This window comes from Dipodomys merriami, unplaced genomic scaffold (genome assembly GCF_024711535.1).
Source record: "Dipodomys merriami isolate MVZ:Mamm:240054 unplaced genomic scaffold, mDipMer1.0.p SCAF_97, whole genome shotgun sequence".
In the NCBI taxonomy this organism is placed as follows: Eukaryota; Metazoa; Chordata; class Mammalia; order Rodentia; family Heteromyidae; genus Dipodomys; species Dipodomys merriami.
Window position 1 is genome coordinate 2201205 of NW_027206590.1, and position 25189 is coordinate 2226393.

At 43.8% G+C, this 25189-nt stretch overlaps 1 protein-coding gene and 1 non-coding gene across 2 annotated transcripts in view; both read right to left on the reverse strand.

The window, feature by feature from the left end:
- Positions 1–2192: 2192 nt before the first annotated feature.
- Bpifc (BPI fold containing family C) overlaps positions 2193–25189 on the reverse strand; it is a 30813-nt gene continuing 7816 nt past the window's right edge. The window contains exons 7-16 of the mRNA XM_070014380.1: positions 23866–23926; positions 22719–22810; positions 20251–20427; positions 17598–17651; positions 17076–17246; positions 15703–15770; positions 8492–8534; positions 5272–5335; positions 3836–3912; positions 2193–2571 (exon numbers count right to left, since the gene is read on the reverse strand). Of these exons, the coding sequence (XP_069870481.1) occupies positions 2449–2571; positions 3836–3912; positions 5272–5335; positions 8492–8534; positions 15703–15770; positions 17076–17246; positions 17598–17651; positions 20251–20427; positions 22719–22810; positions 23866–23926 (930 nt within the window). The 3' untranslated portion in view covers positions 2193–2448. The remainder of the gene's footprint in view (positions 2572–3835; positions 3913–5271; positions 5336–8491; positions 8535–15702; positions 15771–17075; positions 17247–17597; positions 17652–20250; positions 20428–22718; positions 22811–23865; positions 23927–25189) is intronic.
- Positions 22068–22139, reverse strand: Trnav-uac (transfer RNA valine (anticodon UAC)). Its single transcript has one exon. It is a non-coding gene; the product is annotated as a tRNA-Val (tRNA).

The following is a 25189-nucleotide window of genomic DNA, read 5'->3' on the forward strand; positions in this document are numbered from 1 at the left end:
TCACCGGGGACTTCTGGTCCAGCCTTGAGGGCTCAATGATAATGCCTTTTTTATTTTTTTAACTACTAGGAGGATGATCTTTGAATTCAAGACATAGAGTTTGGTAGGCAGATGCTCTACCATTTGAGCCACATGTTCAGCTCCTTTTTATATCAACTATTTTCTTTTTTTATTGTGAAAAAACTGTACAGAGGGATTATATATCAACTATTTTCAAGGTGGGGGTCTTGCTTTATGCAAGTTGTTGCCCACCGCCATTGTATAGATACAGTCCTAGGCTGGATTTAAGCTTCTATTCTCTCATCTCTGCTTCCCAAGTAGCTAAGATTGTAGGCCTTAGCCACTGTGCTCTGCCTATTGTTGTACAGGAATTCAATCAGCCACATTTTGAGAGGCTGAATTGGGAGTCTTTATTGGAGAGCTGGCGGCTGCTGGTGAACTCCTGTCTCAAAGACCTACAGCCTAGTACTGAGCTTGCACAAAGCCTTTAAACACAAAAATCACATGGAAATCTAAATCCAACAGAAACAGACTACATAGAATGCCCAAGTACTGGCAGAACTTTCCATCTAGGGAAGTAGCTCTGGGGCCAGCTTAAACTTTCCATAGTGTGTGTGTGTGTGTGTGTGTGTGTGTGTGTGTGTGTGTGTGTGTGTGTGTGTGTGTGTGTGTGTGTGTGTGTGTGTGTGTGTGTGTGTGTGTGTGTGTGTGTGTGTGTGTGTGTGTGTGTGTGTGTGTGTGTGGCGGGGGGGGGGTGTAAGCCTCAAATTTTCCATACAGGGAGATACTTAGAGGCAAGTGAATCAAACTATTTAGGGAGATAACCAAGGATGAGCATTCTCTGTAGCAAAAGCTCTCCTAAGGCTAATTGCAGCATAACAGCTGCAATTCAATGAATGGCCCCTCTCACCTCTAGGCTTTTCAGAGGTGGGTGGAAAGCCCTTTCCACTCAGCAAGGCACCAGGATGGCTGTGAGAACAAGTCCATGTTACTTAGACCCAGGCTCCTTATTTCACTATGATCTCTTGTTTGTTGTGATAAATTTTAGGCAATCTGTTTCTAGTGCCTACTTTATGCTTGTTTCAGTTACCTACCTACCAATCAGAAATGCTTGGATTCAATCCATGCCAGCACCATTTACTAGTTCTTTATAATGATTCCCTCATAACCTCTGTGTCATCTGTGAAATGGGCTCATTCTTCACAGAGTTGTGGAGGTGAAATACAGTGACTGTGGAGGAGTAACTAGCCTAGGGTTTGGCCCAGGGTAAGCACTCTGTAAATTCCACTAGCCTGGAAATAGAGGAGCTCAGGGGATGATTTCTCTTCATTCCCTATACATCAACACAAATTTTCCTACTCTGCCCCACTTTCACACCATTGTTTAATATTAATTGATATTAATATGATTCTCAACTACAAATGGCCTAGGTTTAGAACTCTGCATTGCTAATTCATTGAATCCACCGGGAAACATATCCTAAAACTTAAACAAATGGTACAGTGTGGCTGCAGGAAAGCACACTCTCTCTGCTCTGTCTCTGTCTCTTTCTCTCTCTCTCTCTCATGGTATTAGGGGGATTGAATCCAGAGTTTGGTGCTCAGATGCTGTATCCCCTGAATCATAACCCCCAGCACCTCAGGAAAGATTTAAGAGCCCTGGGATTCCCTTTTAATTAATTGTGTTTGTTTGTTTGTTTATATTTGCCAGTAGCAGGGTTTAAACTCAGGGCCTCAAGCTTTCTTGGCTGGCACTTTACCACTTGAGCCACGCCTCTGAGGCCTGGAATTTCCCTTTTAGATCAATCCTTGATATCAGTGCCACCTTCCTATTCATAAAGGTTAAAGAGGTAAAATTTTCTTTTTTTTATCCTGTTTTGTTAAGATCAATTCAGGGCAGGAAATCTCTGGAAAAAAACAACTGCCATTGATAGAAAACAATTTTAATGAAACATGGGACAGTAACAGTGAATATAAAACATACAATCCAATACACAGGCAGGGGAAATCCCCTTAGAGAGTTGAAGGGCTCTCACGACAGAAAATGACCCACACAAAGAGAGACTTAAAAAGTTTCTTACTCCCCTGGTCAGAAATACACACCTTCCTTGTATCCCAGAATCTGAAAAACACAGGCATTCAAGATATGCATACTCCCTGCCCTCCCCCCACCCCTTCACATTCACTCCATTTTCTACTATTCCCCTATTCAGCCCTTTAACCCCGTGGTCTGCCTCACTCTAGGCCTCTTACAACCATTGAAAGAAAGCTTCCTGCCTAAGCAATTCACTAGGGCTTAAAGATTCCAGTGTGCACAGTCTTCTTCCCATAGTCACTGCTGTGGGATGAAGGACCATTTATTTACTCCCTGAGATGGATTAAAAACTGGCGATCCAGGGCCTGAGCCTCTCCCTCTCTCTCCACAATCTGTTTATTTGTGAGCAGGCAATCAAGGGGTTGGCGTCTCCCTCCAGGGTCCATTTATGAGGTTCAGACCTCCCCAGTTATGGAAACTTGGCTGTTGCTTTGAGAATGTTTCATGTCTCAGGTCGGTGGAAATCAAAAGGAAATCCTGCAAAAGATTCAATGATGAGGAGAGATAACATTCAATGAGGAGCATGTCTGGGTTTGCCTGAGGACTGGGGGGGGGGGTGTTCTTCATCAAACCCTAAAGCAGCAAGCTTTCCCCAACACCCCCTCCCCTGCTTGTGAGGGCCTAGCTGTAGGAAGAGACCATTTTGAATGATATCACCAGGGGTGATTTAGTCATTGGGGGCCCAAGTACAAAGAGGCAGGGGTATGAGAGAAGTATGGCGTATCATATAGATGGAAGGTGGTTTTTTTCTTTGTGCTAGTACTAGAGCTTGAATTTAGGGCCTGGCTACTGTCCCTTAACTTTGTCAATCAAGGTGGGCTCTCAACTACTTGAGACAAACCTTCACATCCAGTTTTTTGCTGGTTAATTGGGATACAAGTCTTACAGAATTTCCTGCCCAGGCTAGCTTCAAACTGGCATTTCAAATCTCAGCCTCTTGAGTATCTAGGATTACAGATGAGAGCCACCAGGGCTTGATGGAAATGCTTTTTGAAACTTATTTATATCTCCCCAGACAAAACAATACCGAAAGAGAAGAGGGGAAAGGCATTATTAAGTGTGTTAACAATGATTAGCTAGGATACAGTTTTCAGTGGATCCCTGATTCTAGAGGAGAGTCAATTTTTTGTGGGGGAAAGTCCCCTGACAGAGAACTCAACAAACAGAGCCAGCCTGATCCCAGCTGGTTGCTTTGTCAGTTACTTAAGCCACTTTACCCCTCAGTGTCTTATTTCCCTCATCTATAAAATGGGATTCAAAATTCCACCCTTATGGGCTTGTCTTATGGAACAAATAAAGCACATTAAAGATTATTTTCTTGAAAAAGTTTCTCGCCACCAGAGCAATTTGGCTGCTAAATGAAATTAGACTTGGCCTGACTTTTCCTTTCATTGTTAAATGTAATCTTTGAGAGCTATACATAATTTGTTTATAAAATTCCCTGGGCTGGGAAAAGAAAGGGCTGGGAAGGTGGCTCAGTGGTAGCATGCTTGCCTTGCATGCATGAGGCCCTGGGTTCGGTTCCTCAACACCACACAAACAGAAAAAGCCAGAAGTGGCCTTGTGGCTCAAGTGGTTGAACACTAGCCTTGAGCTGAAGAACTGAGGGACAGCACCCAGGCCCAGAGTTCAGGCCCACGACTGACAAAAAAAAAAAAAAAAAAAAAAGACAAAGCACAAGAGAAAGAAAAAGTCTTACAAAAAGAAATGAGCCAATTATAAGGAAACTTAAAAATCTTACCTCGAGAACTTCAATATCTGAATTGATGAACGAGATATTGTAAGGGTTGGGAAGAGGAAAACCTTGCTGTAGTCTTGCTAAAATATAGAAAAAGGTGTAAGAAAATTGGGCATGTGCACAAATATTTAGAGACTCTAGAAAAGAAAACATCTTTTCAGTCATTTATCTTTTTATTCCTCTTGGTTCTATTTGCATTCTCTGACATGAAAATGTCAGAGAATTTTTTCTAGACAAGTTATTAATTCGTCTGCATTTAGTAAAAGAGTATTTGCAATTATATGCATTTGGATATCAGAAAACTCCTGTCCATTTTGCTGTTTGCTAACATTTTGGTGTCTGTTCTGGAGAATATGTGTGTGCTGGTACTGGGGCTTGAGCTCAGGCTTGCTTGACTTTTTCCACTCAGGGCTGATGGTCTACTTGAGCCATGCCTCCAATCCTTGCCTTTTTGCTGGTGAAGTGGAAATAAGAGTGTCTCAGACTTGACTGCCCCAGCTGGCAATCCTCATATCTAAACCTCCTGAGTAGAGAGGATTATAGGTGTGAGCCACCAGCTCCTAGCCTATATAACTTTGTGTAGATTTCATCTGGGTAATTTTAAAGTTGTGAGAACAGAACTAAATGAATTTGTGTTGTCTGTTTTGGATACCTGATGTTAAAAACCTGAAGATTTTGTTAAAAATTGATACTAATATGTTCTCTTTAGGAATCTGATTATCTTACTTATTTTATACATAAAATAAAGCATGAAATAATAACTTTAAAAAGTGTGTGTGTGTGTTTTGTTTTGTTTTTGTCTTTTACAGTCCTGGCACTTGAACTCAGAGCTTGGGTACTGTTTCTGAGCTTCTTTTGCTCAAGGCTAGCACTCTACCACTGGAGCTACAGCTCCACTTCTGGCCTTTTTGGGTAGTTTATTGGAGATAAGAGTCTCAAAGTCTTTCTTGCCTGGACTGGCTTTAAACTGTAGTCCTCAGATCTCTGCCTCTTGAGTAGACAGAATACAGGCACTCAGCCAGATGCTGTAGTTTGAGAATAACTATGATACAGGGAGAGACTGAGGGTTATAGTTCAGTAAACTGTAAGGTGTGGACCATTGTCCTTGCATACAAGCTCGCAGGGTCCTTGCTGGGAGGAGGCATCTCATGTCTGGGTGACCTTGAGACTCTTCTGTTGAAGGAAAATAGCTGCATCTCCTAAAGCAGTCATCATGAGTTGTTTTAACCAACTTCACAAACAGCATTGCTCACAACACTTCTATCCAGAATCACTAAGTTTGCAAACCTATCATTGACAGGACACACTGTACATTTCTGGCTCTGGCCTGATTGCACTCTAGGAGGAGACTTGTGTGGATACGTGGAGTGGGGGCATCTCAAACAATTCCCATGTCTAGCTAACGTGGGGAGTCCTATGGTTCCCTAAGGATCCCTTACTGTTGGCCAGCGGGAGGACTCCAAAGTGAAGGATGGAGGACAGAATATTCTCGAACCTCAAGACCTGAAAAGAAAGAGGAAGGGTTCAGTTGTTGAATCAAGGCAATCTGAAAGCACCATGCCTACCTGATGTGGCATGAACTTACCTGGATGGAGACAGTTTCCCCAGAAGGGTTCAGGAAACCAAATTTGCCATATCCCTCCTTGCCCACGGGCACTTTAGCTTTGAAAGCAAAGCTATTTAGGTGACTGGCAGGAAGAGCACAGGGACCAAATGGTGACATGGTGGCTATAAATGGAGTAGCTTATCTATCCACCAGGCAAGGCAATAGAGCGAGCATTAATGGATTTGCCCATTCATAGCCGTCCCTTTATTTACTGGGCCCCTCAACCATAGGAATTCCTTTGCATTACATTACATTCTTAAGTGAACTGTGTTGGCAGATCACTTTATTTATTTTCAAAGTTTTGGTTCAGTTCTGGGGCTTGAACTCAGGGCTTCATGTTCTCCCTGAGCTTTTTTGCTTAAGGCTGGCACCCTGCCAGTTGAGCCACAGCTCCACCTCCCACATTTTGCTGGTTAATTGGAGATAAAGATTCTCACAGATTTCCCTGCCCCAGCCAGCTTCGAACCATGATCCTGAGATCTCAGCCTCTGAGTAGCTAGGATTACAGGTATGAGTCGCCAGTTCTTGGCCCCAATTTATCTTCAATAAACAATGGTAGTTGGATAGCCTAAGCAAGCCAATGCTCAGTATTCAGTGACTATTAACTTTTTTTTTTTTTTTTTATCAGTCCTAGGGCTTGAACTTTGGGCCTGGGCGCTGTCCCTGAACTGAACTCTTCAGCTTAAGGCTAGCACTCTACCACTTGAGCCACAGCACCACTTCTAGCATTTTCTGTGTATGTGGTACTGAGGAATCGTACCTGGGGCTTCATGCATGCTAGGCAAGTACTCTACCACTGAGCCACATTCCTAGCCCCTACTAACTTAAAAAAATGTTTTTGGTGACACTGGGATTTGAACTCAAGGTTTTGTGCTTGCTAAGCAGATGCTCTACCCCTTAAACTATGCCTCTATGAATACTTTCTGGTCATCCTTTATGCTTAGCAATATGAACTTCTTTGCAGTTTAGGAAGTATGGCTTTGAAGTCAGACTGTCTAGGTCCATCTTGTTTTTACCATTTAGTATGTGGTGTTGGAAAAGTTATTTCACCTCTCTGTGCTTCAGTTTCCTCAACTGTAAAATGAAAATAACAGTAGCAAGATATAAATGAATAGAGTCATCATCATCATCTTCTCATAAGATGGTTCTTAAAATTAGACAAAGTAATATTATGTAAAATTCCTGTTATAAACCATTTCCATCTCCCCCCATGCCATATTAGCATATTGTGTGGCTGATACTAAGCAGTTTACTGGGGTTACAGGCATGCACCACCATGCCTGGCATCAGTATTGATACTTGAGATCTCCATGTATGGTATGAAAGATACAACTTAGTTTCCAGCTTATGGACAGTATTGCTCCTGACTCTTAATCTTCCCAAACTAAAAATCAGGGCTCTCCTCTAAAAGTAAACAAACAAGCAAGCAAACAACTATCTAGTTCCTTCTTGCTAAACTCTGAGTTCTTGGCTAATTTCTTCCCTGCATGTAATCCTGTTATTCCCAGGTCTCGCCTGAGCATAGCATGATTCATTCAGTACCTACTATCTCCCACGAACGTCTCTGTGAGTATTAAATGACTTGCCTCAAACCTAGCAGCCAGTAAGTAGGACTCACTCCTAATGTTTGGACCCAGAGTTTACATATGAGACTAGTGTGTTATTATACGATTCACTGAAATAATATTACAGTTATGAAAGCAATTAAGATGCTAAGTCAATTCTGTCTCTGCATCATTTTAAGAATCCTTCCAACAACCCAGAAGTTCTAATCTCCAGCTCCATGCCTGCTCACACTGGTTTTTCTCTATGGTGTTTTTCAGTATATTCATTATACTTTTGTATTCTGACTCTCATCTGTGCATACTCACACATTCTAGGACAGGTTTCCAAATTGTGGCACTATTGACATTTTGGCTTAGATAATTTTTTGTGGGGGAGGGGGGCCACTTGTATACTGTAGGATGTTTGACAGCACCCCTGATCTCGTACCATCCCTCTTCCCACCCCAGGTAGTGATATCTTCAGATGTTGCCAGAGGTCCCTGAGAGAACCCTAGTTGAGAACCAGTGTCCCAGAATATATGTGCCATAAGCATAGGTATTTTCTTTCTAGAACAGGACCAGGATCAATAAGTGCCCATCACTGAATGAATAACACTCAAAACTAATATTTACAGCTGGGTGCCAGTGGCTCACACCTGTAATCCTCGCTACTCAGGAAGCTGAGATCTGAGGATTAGCTGGAAAGTCTGAGGAAAATAGAAGCTGTAGAAGTAGAGCTGTGGCTCTAGTGGTAGAGCACTAGCCTTGAGTACAAAAGCTCAGGGACAACACCCAGACCCTGAGTTCAAGCCTAGGATCACAAACAAACAAAACCAACCACCCCCTCAGACATTTACATAGCTGAGCATGAACTAGACCCAGTTCCATTTACGACCCTGGCGCTAAAATCTACACATTAAGCTTCTCTCTGATAGGATCACATGTGAAAAAAAATGCCTTGACAATAAAATTAAATTAAAAAAACAACAAACAGTGATTTGACTGTTGCTTCTGGAAAAGTCTTGGGGGTTCTCACTCCCAAGTAACAGCTCGACAGGCTAGTCCCCCTCCACACACTCCATAAAAGTATCCATATAGATCTAATTTCGGAAGATGGCCAGGAAGCATTTGAAGGACAACTCTAGCCATGGATTGCTAATTTTCATAGAGCCTCTTCCTTTGAGAGTGTGTCTCTTAAGTTGAACTCTAGATGATTATTGGATCTAGAATAATCAAATGATTATTTGGTTAAGAATGCCTGTTTTTCCAGTGCCACATAATGTTTTAATTTCTTTTGAGTTCTTTTTAAAAAGCCTTATTGTATAAATATAAGACACTTGAGAGTTTATGGACTCCGTAGATGAGTAGCTACAGGAAGAATTTCAATGTGAAAACCTAGAGCCAGGGAGAAATCAAGGAACCAGAGATAGAACTGATGTGCCCACGCTGCCATGAAAGCCAGTTCTCATTCTGGCCAAGCCAGGGAACCCAAGAACTCCTGATTCCTACCTTAATATCACTGCGATTGGACTCTGGCAAAGAGAGGCGGAATCTAAAAGGAAATAGGAAAAGTTTAAGAGGGGGTAGATTTAAAATCAGTTCAAAATGAGAAAGAGGGATTTCTTCATTCAAAAACTCGCTATTATAAAAACATACAAACTTGGAAGTCATCAAGTCTATTACATCTTCATTCCTGGACTTTGCTACTTAAGATTCAGAACTGGCCAGGTGCTGGTGGTTCACACTTCTAATCTTAGCTACTCAGGAGGCTGAATTCTGAGGATCTTTTGAAGATTAGGGCAGGAAAGTCTGTGAAACTCTTTTTTTGTTTGTTTTTTTTGGGTCCAGTCATGGGGCCTGAACTCTGGGCCTGGGTGCAGTCCCTCAGCTCTTCAGCTCAAGGCTAGTGCTCTACCACTTGAGCCACAGTGCCACTTCTGGCTTTTTTTCTTTTTGCTTATGTGGTGCTGAGGAATCGAACCCAGGGCCTCATGCATGCAAGGCAAGTGTTCTACCACTAAGCCACCTTCCCAGCCCCGTGAAACTCTTATTTCCAATTAACTACCCAAAAGCTGGACATGGCACTGTGGCTAAAAGTAGTAGAGGGCTAGACTTGAGCAAAAAAGCTCAAGGACTGCACCCAGGCCCAGAGTTCAAACCCTATGACTACAGTGCACACACACACACACACGCACATGCACACGCACACGCACACACACACACACACACACACACACACACACACACACACACACACACACACACACACACACACACACAGGAACCAGAACAGGACTAGCAGAAAGCTTGGCTTTGTCTCTAAGTGGCTTCTCCACATGCTTCTGTCTATCTATAAGACTTCTTAATAGCAAACTGGAATGTCTAAAACAAGGATAGGAACTGGTTTCCAGGGTTCTGCCTCTGAATCCAACTTTACAGCTTCCCCAATCCCTTATTACAATCCTGGCCTACTTGTCTATAAACTCTATGCTCAGTTCAGGGGACACTCCTCCAAGGGCTGTGTTAGCCATGTCACTTTTTCTGGGGGTACGGAGATTTACACTCATTCGGGTCATGCCTCCAGCCCTGGATGAGTATATTTGAAGAGCAGGTTTTAACAGAAGAGGTACATTTTCTTAGTATCTGTCAATATAGCTTCACACTGATAATCACAAAACCAATCAATAATAAAACCAGTCAAGTCTGGTGAAGATCCATGATGATATCACTCAAACTGATCCCTGTGGGATCTGTAGGTCATCGCAGAAAGTTCTGAGGAAATGTGGAGTCCCTTCTTCTGGCCACACTGTCTCTCAAGAGTGGGCAAACCTCGCTCAGACATCCAGCCTACAGAATGGCGGAATACTTGTGAGTTTCCCCTCTCTTCCTTCACTTCAAGCCCAGGCCATGCCTGGACACCTCATGACTGGCTGCTATGAGTGAGCTTGCCTGGGCTTTCCTCCAGCATACTTTTTCCTCCTGGTCCATTGTCTTTTATTACCCAGTTCTTACAGGGTGGCACACTTTCAGGTTGGTGTCCTATGGGACTCTCCTCACAGAGTTACGAGAAACATGAAAAGAGCCAGAGGTCTCTTTGCTCCTGGTTCTGAAAAATCTGCCAAGCTCAACTCTGACCACCAGGTGGCGCCTGACTGGTCCTCTGCCTTCCTCTTCAACCAGGTTAACTCCACTGCTGCTTAAAGCCCTGCTACGAAGAATCCATTCTTTCTGTGGAACCATAGAATGGCTGGGGAAGAAGAAAACTTAAGTAGCCGTGCTTAACAAACATTTAATAGTCACTCTTGGAGTTGGAGGTGTAAGCTCAGTGATAGAGTGAGTGTTGGCTTGTATGAGACCCTAGGTTCCACCTCTGACCACCACTGCCACCACATGTATGTATACACAGCCTATTTAACACATTTGAGAGAAGATTTATTGCCTGGATGGAAAATCAGAACAAAACTGCAAACCCTGAAACACAGTAAATGACACAACATAGGACAAGAGTCAAGCTGCTCAAGTGTCCCAGGTAGCAGCAGTGCCACTACTCTGACCTAGTGTCCAGGACAGACACATTTAGTACCCCACAAACTTTTGTCTATGTCTTTCCCTGTGAGGGTGGAGATCCAGTCATAATAATAGAAATTCCCAGGACTCAGTTAGGTATTGTACGTTCTGGAGCAAGTGTGGGGTCATTTGGCCATTAAGGATTCTCCTTTCTTTCTCTATCTCCTTTTATTTTATTTCACTTCATTTCTCTCTCTCTCTCTCTCTCTCTCTCTCTCTCTCTCTCTCTCTCTCTCTCTCTCTCTCTCTCTCTCTCTCTCTGTGTGTGTTTCTCTCTCTCTCTTTAAAAGAAAGTCTTGCTATGTAGTCTAGGCTGGCCTTGAACTTACTGCTATTATCAGCCTTTTGAGTGCTTAAATTATAGACATGCAGCTGGGTGCTGGTAGCTCACATTTGTAATCCTAGCAACTCAGGAGGCAGAGATCTGAGGATTGCAGTTTGAAGCTAGCCTAGGCAGGAAAGTTAGTGAGACTCTTAATTCTAATTAAGCACAGAGGGCTGGGAATGTGGCTTAATGGTAGAGTGCTTGCCTAGCACGAGGAAGCCCTGGGTTCCATTCTCCAGTACCACATACACAGAAAAAGCCAGAAGTGGCGTTGTAGCTCAAGTAGTAGAGCGCCAGCCTTCAGCACAGAGAAGCTCAAGGACAGTGCCTAGGCCCTGATTTCAAGCCCCAGGACTGGCAAAAAAAGATTTTGTGTAATAAGCACCTAGAAATCCAGAAGTAGAGCTGTGGTTTAAATGGCAGAATACTAGCCTACTGAAAAAAAGCTCAAGGACAGCACTTAGGCCCTGAGTTCAAGCCCCTGGACTGGCATAGAGAAAAATTTAGAAACAGACACAGAAGGGGGGGGGATAGCTGTGTGATGTGTTGTAAATTCCACTCTGGTTGCAGCTTGAAGAGAAATTTGGCAGGTCAAGACTTTCCCAGGTGCTATGTTCAGTAATGTACGAGGTGATGTGAAGAATTTAATTCATATTCAATAATTACGAGGGATGAACAGAAGCCATATGTTGGGGGAAGACTTGGGTCAGGGGAAGAATCTACCTTTTTAACTTCATACTGGGGCTGGAACCAAGGGTCTCACCCTTTTTAGGTCAGTGCTGTACCTCTTGAGCCATGACTTCAGTCACTCTCTTTTTGAGTTACAGTCTCACTATGGCTTGGAGCTCAACATCTTCCTGTCTCTTCCTGAGTAGCTGGGATTGCATGCATGTGCCACCCTGCCTGGCTAAAGACTTGTCTTTTGAGAGAAACACTTTGGATAGACTTCTCAGTCTCTTAGGATCCACTCTTGCAAATTGCCTGGGGATCTGAGTGTTTCTCCATCAGGCTGTGGGCTTGCAGGCAGGAATTTTTGTCTTTTCCATGTGTGAATGGTACAGGGAGAAAAACAGGTACTCAATGCAAAAAGAGAAGAGCAGGAAAAGGAAATGGATGGTGTGTCTTAGTTAGAATTGGGGTCACTTTAAGGTTGAATCAGTCTAAAGTACAATTGCTCACTCTAGGGAAGTGAGAACACAAACATCAGCTTGAGAGGTCAGAAGAGTAGCTGAAGAGCTTGAAAACAACAGGCTGTGGATTTCATGTGCAATGATAGTTGTTTTATTTTTTCCTCTCTCCCTCCTTTCCTCCCTTCCCCTTCCCCTTCCTTCCTTCCTTCCCTTTCTTCCTTCCTTTCTTCCATTCCTTTTTGTGTGTGTGCTGATACTGGGGTTCAAACTCAGAGCCTGGGTCCCTTATGTTTTTTGCTCAAGTCTTGGTGTTCTACTACTTGAGCCACAGCCCCACTTCCAACATTTTACTGATTAATTGGGGATAAGAGTCTCATGAATTTTCCTGCCCAGGCTGACTTCTAACTGTGATCCTGATGTGTCTGCTTCCTGAGTAGCTAGGATTACAGATGTGAGCTACCAGCACCTGACACAATAAAAGGGTTTTTTTTGGGGGGGGGGAATGTGCTAAATTAATCCCACTACTATGGTAGTCTCTTCATGGGTAAGAGTTCCCTCAATCTCCTGGAAATTTTCCAATATTCTTCCCAGAAGGACCTATTTGGGATTTCTTCCTCTGATGGGGGGCCTATCCGTGTGTAGTGTTCCTCTGTCCTGGCTTCGATGGTAGCTCAGAGCAGGGAAACAGATAGAAATAGCAAGGTATCCAGTCCTGACTTTAATGACCTGTCCTTAGCATCATTCCAGTAGTCACTGTGAATCCACACTGCCTGGACCTGGGTTGTTTCCTGGGGTTTGGCTTATGTTGGAAAATATTTATTTGCCCAAGCTGTAAGGCATGCATGCGTGTAGGAAATGATCTACTCCTAGTCAGCTATTTTGGCATTGGCTATGTTGTTTGGGAGGGGTTGCAGGGGGCTGCAGGGGTGTGTGTGTGTGTGTGTGTGTGTGTGTGTGTGTGTGTGTGTGTGTGTGTGTGTGTGTGTGTGTGTGTGTGTGTGTGTGTGTGTGTGTGTGTGTGTGTGTGTGTGTGTGTGTGTGTGTGTGTGTGTGTGTGTGTGTGTGTGTGTGTGTGTGTGTGTGTGTGTGTGTGTGTGTGTTGATGGTAGTGGGATAGGGTACAGTTTAGGAATGTCCAGAGTCTCAATCACAGCAATGTTAAAGAAAATGTTCTCTTGTTCTAAATGATCCAATAATAACATAGTTTGACGGCCCTGTTTAATATGTGACTAAGAGGGTTGGCAGGAAGTCATCTGGCATTTAATTTGCTTCTGAACAAAACTGCAAAGTGGCTACTCCACGGACCAGCTTCAGCTGGAATTGCATCCACACAGACTGCGTCTGGAATAAAAGGCTCATTTCATGTTGAACAATAAGATCTAGCCAGGTGCTGGTGGTTCATGCCTATAATTCTAGCTACTCAGGAGTCTGAGATCCGAGGATCGTGGTTTGAAGCCAGCAGGGGCAGAAAAGCCTGTGAGACTCTTGTCTCCAATTAACTACCCCCACCCCCGAAGTGGAACTGTGGCTCAAGTGTTAGCCTTGAGAAAAAAATGCTCAGGGATCGCACCCAGGTCTTGAGTTTGAGCCACTGGATTGGCACATAAAAAATCTACTTTGTGGGCTGAGAATGTGGCTTAGTGGTAGAGTGCTTGCCTAGCATGCATGAAGCCCTGGGTTCAATTCTTCAGTATCACATACACAGAAAAAGCCAGCCATGATTCAAGTGCCAGAATGCTAGCCTTGAGCAAAAGAAGCTCAGGGATAGTGTCCAGGCCTGAGTTCAAGAAAAATCTACTTTGTGACTTGGAAGGCCAATCCCGAAGCTATTTGAGACCATCTAGCCCATCACACGAGGATGGAGAACATCATGGGTCTGGGAACTGGTCACAACCTCTTATGTGATCAGATCTGGATCCTTGAATGGGAAAAGAGAATGAAACACTATGAGGACAAGCCATGACCACATGCTAGGCTTTCCTAGGTCACAGAGGACAATGCGATGGAGAGGTGTGCTGCTTAGCTGGTGAGGAAACCGATACTTAACAAGATGAAGTAATTTGCTAAAGGCTACAGGGCGAGCAAGTAGGAGAGGCAGAATCCAAATGCAGACATACCTGAGTCCAGAAACTGCTTCCAATGACAGAAGCACACAGAGGTCAAGTTTAATATTAGGGTTTCTAGCTCTTGCTTTCCTTATTCTTTTTTTCCACTTGACTGGAGCAATGAGAGAAGAGCTAAGTGCTTTCTCTATTTCAGAACAACCAGTTTTTTTGTCTTCTCTTTGCTCTTTCAATATTCAGTATTGAGAGGGAACATGCTGTGTGTGTGTGTGTGCGTGTGTGTGTGTGTGTGTGTGTGTGTGTGTTTTGGTCCTGGGGCTTGAACCCAGGGTCTCAGTACTGTCCCTGTAGTACTCTACCACTTGAGCCAGAGCTCTACTTCTGGAATTTTGGGTGGGAAGTTTATTGGAGATAAGCGACTCAAAAGCTTCCTACCTGGGCTAGCTTCAAAACATGATCCTTAGATCTCAGCCTCCTGAGTAGCTAGGCCAGACACAAGCACAGGCCACAGGTTCCAGGCTACAGTAGTATTTTATAGAGGAGGAAATGAGATCCAGAGAGGTCAAGTAAGTTACCTGAGAGCACACAGCTATCAAAGGGGAGGACTGAGATCCGCACAGTGCTACATTAACTCCCACGCCTGTGGTCTCACTGCCAGTCTAAACGCCTGTCCTCCCCTCCTCCTGTATTTGTCTTTGAGTTCTACACCTCCTGGTGCATGAAGCCAGTAGAAGGTAGTTAGAAAGACCACGGTGTGCTGGGAGCTCAGAGACTCTGTATTGCCTGGTTCTGCTAAGGGATGTCCTACAGATCCCCACCCACATCCTCCTTTCTACAGCATCTCTGACATTAGCCAAGCCCAAACCAGCTCATCCTGATAGGCAGCACTGGGAGCCTGGAGTGGAGGAGCCGGCTGGGGCAGGGTGTGGGAAGGAGGGCTGCCACTCCTACTGCCCCAGGCCCAGGCTACCTTTCAGCATAGCCTCAGCCACTTTGCAGTCTTGCTGTTTGGTTGGCTGTCATGGCCTGATGAGGCTTGGCCCACCTACCTTACCCATAATCTACTCACTACTGGAGCCAGCGACAACCACTCCCAAAGAAGCCAGCCTCACACTCAAGTGCAGCTACTCAATGCCTTATCCAGAAGGGTTGAACCCTTGGTCAACTGGCTTGCAGTCTCCATCTTGAAATTTTGTATACGGGTTAGAAGTGGGGGCCTGGTATTCTTATTCTATAATGGTTTCCCCCGAAAAGGTATAACCAGTCCTACTCAGACCCCACTAAGGCATCGGGGTACTGTCAGACTCCAGTGTCCTGGATCTCAAGGAGATCTGCAGAGCAGGAACTCACATTTCAGAATTCACATTTATGAGGACTAAAGGAAGCCAGAGGATCAACCTAACCATTTCTGAAGACGATATGAATTTAGCAGATCAGAATCAGCTCTTTCAATCACATGCCTATAAATAATCCTGACATCCACTGTTTGCTCTGTTGGTTCTCCCAGGAACATAGATCCAGAAAAAAGCAGGTTTAACTACCTCATAGCAACATAATGGTTAACTTAGCTTGTTCTCCTAATATTTCTGGGATCTGTTAACTCATTGTCATCAAGGTTAAAGCAATTGACCTTACCTGTTCAGAGACAAGGAGCAGATCAGTTTTTGTCCCAAGATAGCCAGACCCACACTGGTACTAGCAACCTGCAGACAATAAAATCAACAAAATATTCTATTACTAAGATGAGTGACAAAGAATGACAGTCCATCTGGGCCACAGATACAATTTCCTATCGAGGAAACATCATAAACCCAACGTCCTCCTGTATCCCAAAGATACTAGCAAGAATTCTGTTCTTGGAAAACAGGCAAATTAACTGTAAGGCCTCACTGTTTGAAGACTACTTTTCCCTTTTCTCATCTCTCTTGCCTGTGTACTCATGCAGGGTGTATGTGAGCATGCGTGCATGGTGCATGCTTGCAATTTTGCTTAGGTTCATTGTCCCAGATCAAGTCTTTTTCTTTTTGGTACTGGGGATCGTACCCAGGATGTTGCACTTGCTGGGCAAGTGCTTTCCCACTGTGCTACATCCCAGCCCATTGTCCTAGATCTCTAATATCAGATTGCATTTGGTTTTGTTTTGTTTTGTTTTTTGGGTCTGGTCGTGGGGCCTGAACTCTGGGCCTGGGCGCTGTCCCTCAGCTCTTCAGCTCAAGGCTAGCGCTCTACCACTTGAGCCACAGTGCCACTTCCAGCTTTTTTCTTTTTGCTTATGTGGTGCTGAGGAATTGAACCCAGGGCCTCAGGCATGCAAGGCAAGTGCTCTACCACTGAGCCACCTTCCCAGCCCCTCAGATTGCATTTGGATATCATCTGGTCAAGTAAACTTGAGTTCTACCTCTATTAGTTTTATTTTCAGGGGGAGCAGAAAGAAACTCAGTTATGCTTATAACTGAAGTTGAGGGACTGACTTGTAGAAAGTAGATATTTTTTTTTGTCAGTCCTGATAATTGAACTCAGGGCATGGGCACTGTCCCTGAGCTTCTTTTTGCTTAAGATTAGCACTCTACCACTTAAACCACAATGCCATTTCCAGCCTTTTCTGTGTATGTGGTACTGAGGAATCGAAACCAGGGCTTCATGCATGCTAGGCAAGCACTCTACCACTAAGCCACATTCCTGGACGATTCAATCACCTTTTCTATACCCCAGCCCAAACCCCATCCTCCAGGAGGACCAGAGATTTGCTCTCCTGTTCCCCTACCACCCTGTAGCTGCCTTAAGACTAAGTGGTGTTTTTTGCAAAGCTTATAATTTCAGGGATTGGCATGCTTCTTAGGGGGCAAAAATGGACGTAGTTACCTTACACGCTGGGTCTCTAACCTCTCCTCTGTCTTAACTGAGGTGTCTCTCCCTCCACTCCAAACACTTAGACTCTGCTGCTCAATCGTTCACAGAAGAAACAGATTTAGCGTCCATAGGCTACCCTCCTGGATTCCCAGACTCACAAAGTCCATGGAGACAATGGGTTCAACAGTGGAGTTCTCAGTTTGGGTGAGCATGATGATGGAGGCGGGGATGTCCAACGTGAAGTTGTTGGGCTCTAAGTGGATGGTGGGAGGTTCGGTGGCCATGAACTCCAGCATGAAGGGCTGGGACAAGATGTAGATCTCTGCAATCTGCCCCATTTAGAGAAAAGAGGTGGATATCAAGAGTAGCGAGTTGATGAGGGGATCACAAATTTGGGGTGTTTTGTGATTATGCAGTCAAGAGTAGGAAAAAAGTCTTTCATAGTAGAACAGCAACAATAACAACTCACAAATCAAAACAAACATGTACTGTGTCGAATGTATTTGTGGATATATGACTAAGACAAAAAGACAGCTAAATCCAACCTGTTAAGGCTGGAAAGACAGACTTAAGCTTGGATCAAACAGGAATGTAAAGGAATCCCCTCCCCGACCCAGTCTCCTGGAAGTAACACCATTGCAAACAAACATAGATCCAAGAGTCAGACCCAGAGCACTCACCCGGGAGAGGAAGTTGCCAAATCCTTGGGAGTTTTGAACAAAATAGTGGGAAATCTGAAATGTAAACATCACCATATCACTGTGAAGTTTGCACCTGAACTGTCTTTTCAGGGAAAGCTAGGGTTTCCTTACAACTTGATGAAATCATGACGCTGTTGCACCATAAAATGTTCAGGAGATTTATTGTTTAAATGATAGGTTCCCAACCATAGGGAATCTGAGGCTTAGGGAAGTAAAGTAACTTACCTGAGGTCACACAGGAAGTTACCTTCTATTCTAAACACTATCTTCTGGCCGTGGGAACAACGTCTGTAGTATATATATTTGCACATAATCTACAGGTACTATCAAGTCTTGTGGTATTTTTGTTCTCATTACTCCAGATCACTGACACCTAACTTACTTTACAGGGAACAGTCTTCACCTCTAAAGCTAGAAGTATTTTTAACTTATAATTTTATTATGATATTTATACAGAGGGTTTACCATTTCATATGTCAGGTAATGAGTACATTTTTTTTTTTTTTTTGGTGGGTTGTAGGCTTGAACTCAGAGCCCGGGCCCTGTCCCTGAGCTCTTTTGCTCAAGGCTAGTGCTCTACCACTTTGAGCCACAGCGCCACTTCCAGTTTTCTGGTGGTTAACTGGAGATAAGCATCTCACAGATTTTCCTGCTCTAGTTGGCTTTGAATCATGATCCTCAGATCTCAGCCCCCTGAATTGCATGATCTACCGGCATCCAGCTGAGTACATTTCTTTTCAGACAATGTCATCCATTCCTTCACTTCCCCCCAGTTTCCCCCTCCTTTCCCTGCCCACAAGTTGCATAACTCATTTTCCACATAGTACCATGCCTGTATTGTTTCACCTTATACTTATCTGTTTCCATGTCCCCTCAAAGAGAAAAAGAGAAGTAAAACAACCAAAAGCAAAACACAACAAAAACAACAACAACAAAAAACCAACCCCCAAACCAATAAACCCACCATCATCACCAAAAAATCCCCCAAACCTATGTTCCCATTTCCTGGAAATATTCTGATAAATAGTATTTTCAGTATGTTAAGAGGCATTAGGTCTTTGGGCTTCTCCCTTAAGAGTATCTTCCTTTAGTCTCACTGTGTGTGAATGACTAGAGTCCTTTTTTTTTTTTATCATGCTCTGGTATATTTTAGATCCAGTAAAGCTAGAAGTATTTAATACTTGGCCCTGTTAGCTGGATGGTGCTGCCATACTTCCTATCTTGCATGTAAGATTTGTAACAGCTTGTATCATTAAAGTACATATTCAAGCAGATTTCAACAGATTTCAAAGGGATACTGATGAATAATAGTTTTTGGTTGGCTGGTTGGAGGGAGTTGTGTTTTTATCAAAAGGGCAGAGAGAATCATCACTGAATATCTTTACTCTTACTGATTGCTGTTGTAATTACCAGTTGTAATTACCATTAGAAGAAATCCTGAGGTATCTGAATAACACAAAAAATGATGATAAATTACAGTTCAATGTGATTTTGTGCTGGCCTGATGCTTTAATGTGTATTTTGGGCTTGTTTGGCTGGTGATCTATCACTTGAATCATGTCTCCAGCCTGGAGTTTTTGCTGACTTTTTTTTTTTTTTTTGGAGATGGAGTTTTGTGGACTTAACTTTCTAGGCTAGTTTTGAATTGCTATCCTTCAGACCACAGCCTCTTGAATAGATAGCATTACAGGTGAGCCACTGTCCTACTTAAAACTTTTGTTTTCTGCTCTTGGGGTTTGAACTCTTGGCCTGGGCACTGCCCTTGAGTTTTTATGCTCACTTGAACCACAATTCCACTTCTGGATCTTTGTGGTTAACTGGAGATAAGAGTCTCAAACAGTGGATTTTCCTGTCCAGGCTGGCTTTGGACCTTCACCCTCAGATCTCAGCCTCCTGAGTAGCTAGGAATACAGGCTTTAGACTTTGATCTTCAGATCTTAGCATCCGGAGTAGCTAGGATTACAGGTGTGAGCCATCAGTGCCTTGCAAAAACTTTTATTCTTTTTGGTGGGTCTTGGGGCTTGAACTCATGGCCTGGGAGCTGTCCCTGAGCATTTTGCTCAAGGCTAGTGTTCTACCTCTTGGAGCCACAGTGACACTTCTGGTTTTCTGGTGATTAATTGGAGATATGAGTCTCATGAACTTTTTTGCCCAGGTTGGTATTGAACTGCAATCCTCATGTCTCAGCCTCCTGAGTAGCTAGGATTACAGGCATGAGCCAAAGATACCTGGCAAAACTTTCAATGCTACTAAGAACTTTGTGAATGTGGACCTATGAGTATTCCAATTTTCCAAAGGAGGAAATTATGGCACACTGAAGTTGAATAAGTTGAAGTGGCTAAAGGTCAGGTGATACATGGTAGAGGGAGGTCTTGTTATTAATGAAAGAGTGGCCACATGCCATGAAAAACAAAAAACCCAACCCTGAAGGTATCAGAGCTAGAAACCCAACAGCTCCCCCAAGTAATGAATCATTCATTCCAAAGCCCCCTCATTCATTGTTCTGCATTAGCAGTGCTAGCCTAACACAGCCCAGGAATCAAAGCTATGATAAGCATCTCCCAATGAATGAATGACTTATTAAAAGGTTACAGGATGTTGTCACTTGTCACCATGTGGAAACTCTGCTCACCTCCTTGGTGGAGAGTGTGGCACCAAAAGCTCCAGCTATGAAATGAGCAAAAGATGCGGATCGAAAGAAATACTCGGAGATTCCAATGTAGAGCATGGAGTCCCTTCGGTCTGGGAGCACAAAAGGTACAGGCGAGAAGGTGGGATCGGCCAGGTTTTCCAGTGGGTAGAACACACCCTGGGGCAAGAGAGAAAGGCCAGTTACCAGAAGAAAACATGAATGTGGGAAACTAACAAGGTAGACCTTCTCAAGTCAGAATGAGAAAAATCCTGAGGCTGGGAAGGTGGCTCAGTGGTAAAGCGCTTGCCTTGCATGCATGAGGCCCTGGGTTCGATTCTTCAGCACCACATAAGCAAAAAGACAAAAGCCGGAAGTGGCGCTGTGGCTCAAGTGGTAGAGCGCTAGCCTTGAGCTGAAGAGCTGAGGGACAGCGCCCAGGCCCAGAGTTCAGACCCCATGACCAGACCAACCCCCCCCCCCCAAAAAAAAAAAAGAATAAGAAAAATCCCAGAAACTCAGTAGGGATAAGAGGATGACCAAAAAAAAAAAAAAAGAGGATGACAAAGCCTATTGAACTCTTTGGCTAGTGGCCTTTCAAAGCTCTGAAGATTTTTTTTTTTGGGTCGGTTGTGGGACCTGAACTCTGGGCCTGGGTGCTGTCCCTCAGCTCTTCAACTCAAGGCTAGCACTCTACCACTTGAGCCACAGCACCACTTCCGGCTTTTTTTTTCTGCTTATGTATGTTCACAAATAAAATAAAATTAAATTTAAAAAAAATATATTTTTTTAATGTTTATTTTGGTTGGTTATGAGGTTTGAACTCAGGATCTGGGCATATGCCACTGGTGCCTGGCTATTGTTTTAATTTATGTTTTATTTTTGTTTTTTCGTGGGGCTTGAGCTCGGGGCCTGGGCACTGTCCCTAAGCTCTGATCCTCAAGGCTAGTGCTCTACCACTATGAGCCACAGTTTCACTTCTAGTTTTCTGGAGGTTAATTGGAAATAAAAGTCTCATGCACTTTCCTGCCTGGGTTGGCTTTGAATTATGACCCTCAGATCTCAATCTCCTGAGTAGCTAGGATTACAGACATATGCCACCAGCTCCTGGCTAAATTTTAAAATACTTTTAGCATCAACTCTAATGAGTTTTGAATATCTACCAGGGATAGCCTTTACTGAGAAATTTCTAGTTAGTGCTTTTCTCAGATAAAAGGAAGAGACACAATCAGTGTGGATGGAGTGGACTGTGAATAGTTCCTGAGGTACCAGTGGAGATGTCAAACCCTTGACATTCCAAGTCCATGACTGCTGAAAGAAACCCTCACAAGATCCGAGACTCCTAACGGCTCACACAGCCTTTTCATGAGACCTTAACGCTGCTTTCCTTAGCTGTTAGGTGTGATTACCAAATGCGGTCTTGAACAACATTTGGAATGGATTTGAAAGAAACGGAATGAGTGATAGCAACATATATTTAAAAGAGGACAATATTAACTTTGGGATAGAACTAAACATAGGCACAACGATTGTTTTTCCCAGGTCAATGACCTCCATGTCTGTATGCTCATGACAGAGACAAGGTCAGCAGCCTTTGGCTAAATCCATTAACATTTGCTCATGAAGAAAAGGTTCCAGAGTTTTTATGTTGGCACTGGGACTCGAATGAAGGGCCTCATGGCTCTCACTTGGATTTTTTTTCTTTTCTTTTTTTTGTGGGTCATCGGGCCTGAACTCTGGGTCTAGGTGCTGTCCCTCAGCTCTTCAGCTCAAGGCTAGCACTCTACAATTTGAGCCACAGCACCACTTCCTGCTTTTTCTGTTTATGTGGTTCTGAGAATCGAACTCAGGGCCTCATGCATGTAAGGCAAGCGCTCTACCACTGAGCCACCTTCCCAGCCTTCTCACTTGGGTTTTTCACTCAAGACTACACTTGAACCATAGGTTCATGTTCAGCTTTATTTTTTTGTCAGTTGTGGGGCTTGAACTCTGGGCCTGGGTTTTGTCCCTGAACTCTTCAGCTCGAGGCTAGTGCTCTACCACTTGAGCCACAGTGCCACTTCTGGTTTTCTGGTGGTTAACTGGAGATAAGAGTCTCATGACTTTTCCTGCCCAGGCTGGCTTTGAACCACGATCCTCTAATCTCAGCCTCCTGAGTAGCTAGAATTACAGGCAGGAGCCATCAGTGCCCAGCTTCATGTTCAGCTTTTTTGCTGCTTAACTGGAGACAAGAATCTCACAGACTTTTTCTTCCCAGGCTAACTTGGAATTGTTTTCCTCAGATCTCAGCCTCCTGAGTTGCTAGGATTACAAGAGTGAGCCATTGGTACCCAGCTCCCCGAGTCTTTTCAAAGGGCATAAGTGTGCAAGAGTTGTTTGAAAGAAAATTATATGGATGGAAAAGCATGCATGTCTATTCTTCATTCTCCAGATATTAGTTGTTGACAGTCAGATGAGAATGATAAAGTTACCTTCAAATTGAGGTCCAAGTAATGCTCAGAAATTTCTGGGGAACTGACTAGGGAGCAATCCAGCAGGGTATAGTTGTCAATCTTGATTAAAACTGAATGACCAACAGAGAAAAGAATGTTCATATACATTAAAAGCATATGTATATAATCATACCAATATAATAATCTTCTGCTTGAGATATAACTTTCCCCTTTGCATTAGTGAGATATGTTTACTTTTGGAAACTAAGGAAAACTAGACCAGTCAAAAGAAAATCCTTCTGTCTTTTTTAGGCATCTGTCTAGGAGGGTTCACAGAGGAAGACACCTGAGTATCATGTTTTTCTCTCTTTCCCTTCCTCTCTTCCCCCCTCCATGGTGGTACTGGAGTTGAAACTCAGGACCCAGAGTACTGTCTCTTAGCTTTTTCACTCAAGGTTGGCATGGTACTCTCCCACTTGAGTCACAACTCTACTTTGAGATTTTTGTTGGTTAATTGGAGATAAGAATCAGACTTTTCTGCCTAGAGGCTCTCTTTGAACAGCCCAGCCTCCTAAGTAGCTAGAATTACAGCTACTCAGCTACAGGTGCCCAGCTTACATATCTCTTCTTGCAGATCATACATGGCTTATTCAATGGATAGAGATGAGAAGCAAGAAAAGATGAAGGCCCGCTAAGGTAGGGGCACAATATTATTCTACATCACTATAGCTTATCAAATGCATTCAGTAGGTACCCATCACTACTCTTGAGGTGAAGGAAGCAGGGAAGGAATTCTCTTCAAAGGTAAGGCCCCTGCCCAAGGCACAGTAGCATGTGAGGAACCTAGACAAGGTCTTTCCTCCCTATGTCTTTCTCTTTTCCTATCTCTCCAATCATTCCCTGTCTTTTGTCCATTTGCATTTACTGTTTCCCTTTATCCTGTCACCAGTCCAACATTATTGACTTGGTGTGGGTGGGGTACCCTCCTTGCAGCCATGAACTTGATTGGGTGCCTAGGAGCACCTGCTCTACACACAGGGACATAATCTTCTACACAAGCCCTGGGACTTGGCCAGGCAGAAGGAAGACAGAGTGAAGAAGCAGGTGCTTTACTGTCTGAAAGACCAAACCTAGGAAGTAGTGGCATTTGAAGGTGGGAAAAGAACCACCCCATGGTAAGACTCACCCTCCAGGGCACTGAGGTTGACATTGAAAGCCTCCACCTCATTGGTAATCATGGGGCAGAGCTGGCCACAAAAGAAAGGAAACAAGGATGTTATCACATTGCAAGCAGGTCTTCTGGCTAGAAGATATTATCCCTTTGGTCATTAGGATTTCTCCTTATGTGACTTGATGACCACAGTCCTCAAGCCCCATATATGTGGGCAGTGTGTCGTTGAAGATTGGTTAAGCTCCATAGGCACTGGGACCATGTCTACACCACCCCAGAAAAGAGCAAGCACTTGGCATGTTAGCACAGGTGCTGCCTGAGCAACTCTATCTTTCCTGACTGCTTCTTAGCCACCCCATGCCCTGCCCAGAGTGGAAGCATCTACAGCCTTTACTTTCCTGTGGGCTATTCGGCAAGCACAGGACATCAGACATTTATTTAGGAATTGAATGATTTCCCTTGCTTTAGAATTGGACTAAGAACTCGTGTGTGTGTGTGTGTGTGTGTGTGTGTGTGTGTGTGTGTGTGTGTGTTGGTACTGGAGCTTGAACTCAGCTTGGGCACTATCCTTAACTCTCTGCTCAAGCCCAGCACTTTATCGATTGAGCCACAGGTCTATTTCCAGCATTCTGCTGGTTCATTGGAGATAAGTCTCTCAGAGTTTCCTGCATCAAGTCTCTTGCACTTTCCTGCCTGGACTAACTTTGAACAGAGATTCTAAGATTTCAGCCTCTTGAGTAGCTAGGATTACAGCATGAGCCAGCCACACCTGGTTACTTAATTTATTCTTATTGTATTACATGGAGAGATCTTGCCTGTTCCTCATTCATCTTTGTGTGTGTGTGTGTGTGTGTGTGTGTGTGTGTGTGTGTGTGTGTGTGTGTTTTGTTCGTGGGGCTTGAACTCAGGGCCTGGGCACTGACCTTGAGCTTTTTGCTTAAGGCCATTGCTCTACCATGTTGAGCTACTGCTCCACTTCCAGTTTTAAGTGGGGATAAGAGTCTCACTGACTCTCCCACCTGGGCTGGCTTCAAACCATGATCTTCATATCCTGAGTAGCTAGGATTATAGGCATGAGCCACTAGTGCCTGGCTTGTCCTCCATTGTTTATCTATCCAAAAGTTACCTGTACTTTGAGTCCCATTCAATGCCTGCATCCCCTAAAAAATCTCCCAGGGCATTTAAAGGTATGCTGCTGCTGCTGCTGCTGCTTCTTCTTCTAATTCCCTGAATCCCTTCAGTTTAACCTAATCATGACACAACCATGGGTTGTGTTTAGTTTTTCTACATAGACAAGATTTTCCCTCTCTTGTGTTCCCAACAAACCCCAGTCCAATGC